Source organism: Gobius niger, assembly GCF_951799975.1.
Source record: "Gobius niger genome assembly, chromosome: 17".
Lineage (NCBI taxonomy): Eukaryota > Metazoa > Chordata > Actinopteri > Gobiiformes > Gobiidae > Gobius > Gobius niger.
In genome coordinates, this window is record NC_136868.1 from 16,912,261 (window position 1) to 16,917,390 (window position 5,130).

Sequence of the window (5,130 nt, forward strand, 5' to 3'; positions counted from 1 at the left end):
AAAATGTGGGGTTTCTGACTGACCACTTTCTTCCATGGTTCCAAAGGAAGAGCCGTGCTTTCCCTAAAAAAATCAATTGCCTTTGATTTCAGTAAATATGACCTCCTAATGCTGCAAATTCAAACAAATGACCATTTTCAGTTAATTACAAGCTATAAAATGTATTGAAACAATGAGTTGCATAATCATTTGGAACAGTAGATTGAGTTTTTTACTGTATTTATTTTTGAAAAAAATACTGATATCACTGTGAGGTTTTTTCAACCACATACAAATGATCCTCTGACAGTTAAAGACTTAAAAATTATGCTGACTCTCAAAATCTGAGAAAAATGTTATTTACATAATAATTTGGAACGCAGTGTTTACAAACAAAATGTGTACTGCAGTATTTAATGTAGGCCACTGCTCTTCATATCCATCAGCAGTTCTGAAAAAGGCTGTGATATTTCTGTACGACGGATGCAACACGGTCATGTGAACATGGGATCAGAGGGAGACGAGGAGGGCCAAGGCTTAAGCCAGACACCTCAGACGTCAGCTGTTTGTTCATTCCCAAGTCAAATCCTGAGGGCGCAAATGGTTTAATATGCCGACAATGACTGCTCACTCACGGACAAGAAAAATTACTTACAAATGTCACTTACCAATTTTAATGGCAAAACAGATGAGTTCTTGCAACTTGAACTTAAACGTAAAACAAAAGCAGCAGTGTTAAAACAAATTTGTTAAAATACCAAAGTAAATATTGAGTAATTAATTATAAAATACTTGTATTGCCCGAGCTTGCAATTGGTCACCATTTTCAAAAGCAGTCAGCAGCTTGTTGATATGACTTCCTACATAGTTGTATGTGCTATGAAACAAAAAGTGAATAAGAAAGTAAACAATATAACAAATCTAGTGTATATTTATTGACACTAACCTGCCCACCACACCATTTGCCCCCATTGCAAGACCAGCAAGTAATTGCTAGAACAATACAGTTTAAATTGGATTTTTTAATAAAAGGCATTCAAGTGGATATAGTTAAAATACTGAAACTTTAAAGTGAAGAGAAAAATGACCTCATCTACGCCATAGACCGCAGACCAATGTGTGGGACCCTTGCTGATACACTGACCAAAATCCATGAGGTCACTCCCACTGAACTTTACTCCCCTGAAGGTAGGGATGATCTCTTCAATATCATTTAGCAAATCTCTCACTGGAACTGTTGGCAAAATTAGCTGCTGTAATATATTTTGAAAAAAAAGAAGAAAAAAAAGAAAAAAGTATAATAAGGAGGATAAGGAGGACTACCGTTCACGCCTGTAATAGCTGGAATATGATAGTAGTAGAAGGGCATAGAGGGCGCAGCTGAAGCCACTTCCCGCAAAAATGCTCTTAGATCAGCTGCAAAAAAGAAAACACAAAGTCTCTTATGTTTTGTCAACATTATAATAAAATAGAAATAGGAAGAGAAGTGTGTAACACTAGCAAACAGGGGATCAACCTGCTGTGCAGGGTTTGAAGAAAGATGGGGAAATTACAGCAATCCCATCTGCCCCGATTTCAGAAGCATGGCGCGCCTGAAGAAAATGGTCACAAACGAACATGTAACATTGTGCCACTCCCCTTTAGGTATGGGGTTTAACATTTGATGAAGAGAAGCTCAACATTTGTTTATCAAGTTGATAATATTGTAATTATGCTAAAATTTACTGTCTTGACAGAACACTGAAGCAGCAAACCTGTTCAGTGACACAAGTGAGTTGAGGTTTAATTTGACAAAAAGCTAACCACAACTTACTAATTCCTGAGTGTCTCTTAGGCTCATGCAACCGACATGCACTACCACCTGTTCCATTCTGTAGAAATATGTGGAAAAAAGAAACATAACAGTCTATTTATAACAAAATTATACTTATACATTTATTACATACTTTCCCTTGGCTTTATGACACCAGTCCTCAGCCAATGCCTTCCTCTCTCCAACACTCAAAGACATACTCTCTCCAGTGGTGCCATTCACTGAAAGAGTTAAAATGATTGCACAATATGATTGCAACATTACAGTTTAACTAAAGATTTGGTTTAATGGATTAATGGTTAAATTTGGCCATATACATTATTAAATACATGTTGATCCAAAGCTGTATGTACATGGCCATTTGCTCATTGTGTCTGAGTCATGATAACTTGGACATTTCACACCGGACCACAAAAATGCAGATGTGAAAGTGCTGTATAAGCAGTCAACATTTCCTCAGTTTAGATACTCACCAAAAATGGTCTTTACACCTTGCTTCTCAATCAAGTAGTCAATATAGGGTCCAATAACAGACAGGTTGATTTCACTGTAGTTGAAAGTTAGATTTATGTTGTTTTATTTAGACTGGAGTGCCAATTTTTAGAACGCAAGCACATTAACAAGACATCGTGGAGATTTGTTGACACATACATACCCTTCTGAAGTTAATGGAGTGAAGGTGGCAGCAACAACTCCTGTCATTCTCTTTTCTGTGGCAGGAGCCATTTCTTACTCTGTAGTTAGATCTACTGGCGGGACAAAGCGCGATCGTAAGTATCTAAAAGATGTCTTAAATCAATGCCAATGCCAATTCCAACACTGACGAAACAAGTTCGAACATGCAACTAGATAGACCTAGCTGTAGCGGTACCACCAGCTTATGATTTAAGAAACTATGTGCATGACCTGGCAATAAGAAACTAAAGAAACACGCACCTCTCTTTCTTTGTGAGCGAACGTGGGATGAATAGCTACAACAACAAAGTCCTGCGAAAATCTATCCAGAACGTCTGGTTTTATACGGGCGATGCTTGTCATGTGGTCACGTCAAGTGACGACGCAAGTAATCCTGGGAAATGTGGTCCATGTGTACATGTCTATGCATTGTTTTAATTTGCTTTAATTTGCTCTAAAATGAGAGAAATTAAAGCAGACCTTCTCAAAGTCCGAACTCAGGTCCGGATGCGGACCTCGAGGTGATTTGGTCCGGACCCCGGTGGCGTTTCTGTGCTGTTCTTTTTATTGCCGTAGCAGCAGCACTTGTTGCGTTCCCATAAGTGCAGTTGCAGCTTTGGCCTGTAGGGGCAGTGTATAAAGAACCGCACAGTGCGCTGACATGGCGCTCTCTTTAGACACAGCTAATAATCAGCCCTTGCTGACAATGACTTGTATGAAAGTCATTGAATCATTGAATAAATATATATAGTGATACAATGTTCATGGTTGAGAAAGCACATTCACAATCAGTTTTGTTGGGGAGTGACTTAGCCTACATGTATTTAGAATAATGCACAGGGATGGCCTGGCCTATTTGAAATACTAATTTTGAGAAACTGTATTCCTGATGATTTAATTTTAGAGTGGATATAGTTACTTTCCAAATATCAAGGGAATGCATCCCAGTACTCAATCATTAAATATTAGGTCCAACAATATTAAGAAAGAAGTTTTAATGTTAACCACTTTTTCCTTCTAAAATAAAATAATTTATTATTTAATTATGCCACGGTTCACAAACACTTCACATGTTTTTCAGAGCTTTTCAGTGAGGGCGGCTCACACCTGGAACACTGTTCCAACTCACATCAGGAACATCCCAACACCGAGAACCTTCACTAGATCAGTAAAACTTTGGCTCCTGGACAATCAAACCTGCAGTCACAGTGTGAACATGTAGGCTGTTTACCAATAGTGTTTTCTTATTTGTCTGTGTCGTTTTGTTTATAAAATCTTTTTACTAACCGTTTCATCTTGTCTTTTGTTCATGTCTGTTGTGCTTGTTGTTCTGAAGACAGCAACCTGCCCTGGGACTACAGATGAAAATTAGCCATTGTGGCTAACTCTGGCATATTTACATGTGGACTTTGAGGACTCATGTTAATTAATATGCACTGTCCTATCTTAAATAAATAAATAAATTGTGCGTCACATGATGCTGTTATCTGCTGCTCCATTTGCTGTTTTGAGTTTCTTCATTTTCGTAATATACGCCATATTTATACATAAATACAATGCCAATCAATGTGAAAGTGTTCTAAAAGTATTCATTATACTCTGATTAGACAAAGTAACGGAATACGTTACAAAATACATTTTAAAGCAAGTAATTCCCCAACACTGTTCACATGATAAAGTTGTTATTAAAGAGCTACAATCACAGCTGTCTGAGTGATATTCATTTACATGTGTCCCACGTTTTAGGAGTTTACAGACAACAGGCAGTGCATAAATGCATTTTACATTTTGACTCTTTAAATGTTTTTGATTTAAAATTTGAGGACCCCTGGCTTAAAGGCAAAGGGGCATTTCCATAAGAGCGGAACGGAGCGGTTTTGCACCGCAGTGAAGTTGGTTGGCCGTTGGAAATTTGCCTCTCGATCGAATTTAGGGACTGTCTATGTATTACTCTCTTTGTAAAAAGGTGTTGGTTTAAAAAACAAATGTTTCAGTGTGAATCTATAATATAATGCAAAAAACATGGACTGGACATGATCTTTTATTGTTATTATTTTGTTATTATTTTGTTTTCTGACCCAGCAACTCCAATCCAACTTATGAAAATAGTCTTACTCCTGGGCTATCAAGCACACCTTTTTGTTTCCCTGATTTCAGGTTTTACATTTTTTGAAAAGTCATAATGTAGGAAAATAAGTCATTGATTTGTATTAATCGCTTTTATATCTTGTGACACAGGAACCTTAATAAAAAATAAATAAATCATAATATGAGAAAATCATCAATGATCCATGATTTTTTCCCCCCATAGCTTTGAGGTCATTTGACCCAGTGACTTCAATCCAATTTATATCTTGTGACACAGGGACCTTAATAAAAAAATAATAAATCATAATATGGGAAAATCATCAATAATCCATCTTTTTTTTTTTTTTCAAGGTCAGTTATGAGGTGAAATCTGTGCCACCAGGAATTAAAACTGAAATGCAGATTTGAATTGAATTAGTAGTAAAAACTGAAATTTGAAATACACCAACACTAATTTTACTGAGACTCATGACCGGAGAGGAAATACTGATTACATGTGGGACTGGCTGGGCTACGCTACTTACATCTTCGAACAGCCAACATTTTTGTCCCAGTTTTTCCAACTTGCTAAACAG

General features: G+C 37.0%; 1 protein-coding gene across 1 annotated transcript; it reads right to left on the reverse strand.

Annotated features, from left to right (window-relative positions):
• Positions 1 to 376: 376 nt before the first annotated feature.
• npl (N-acetylneuraminate pyruvate lyase (dihydrodipicolinate synthase)) lies at positions 377 to 2,745 on the reverse strand. Its single transcript, XM_079574471.1, has 12 exons — positions 2,729 to 2,745; positions 2,448 to 2,541; positions 2,266 to 2,339; positions 1,926 to 2,013; positions 1,793 to 1,850; positions 1,496 to 1,571; positions 1,303 to 1,395; positions 1,068 to 1,213; positions 926 to 972; positions 772 to 856; positions 648 to 687; positions 377 to 567 (listed from the first exon to the last, which is right to left on the reverse strand). Exons 2-12 carry the CDS (start codon positions 2,516 to 2,518, stop codon positions 422 to 424), a joined length of 924 nt encoding a protein of 307 aa, XP_079430597.1. The 5' UTR covers positions 2,519 to 2,541; positions 2,729 to 2,745; the 3' UTR covers positions 377 to 421.
• Between the last annotated feature and the right edge of the window lie 2,385 nt (positions 2,746 to 5,130).

What these genes read in the sequence shown, in the direction of transcription:
- npl (XM_079574471.1), bottom strand. Translation starts at nt 2,518, where the DNA reads ATGGCTCCTGCCACAGAAAAGAGAATGACAGGAGTTGTTGCTGCCACC. An exon ending in TGTCATAAAGCCAAGGGAAA is followed by an intron (nt 1,851 to 1,925) that starts GTATGTAATAAA and finishes ATATTTCTACAG; the next exon opens with AATGGAACAGGTGGTAGTGC. An exon ending in TAAGAGACACTCAGGAATTA is followed by an intron (nt 1,572 to 1,792) that starts GTAAGTTGTGGT and finishes CATTTTCTTCAG; the next exon opens with GCGCGCCATGCTTCTGAAAT.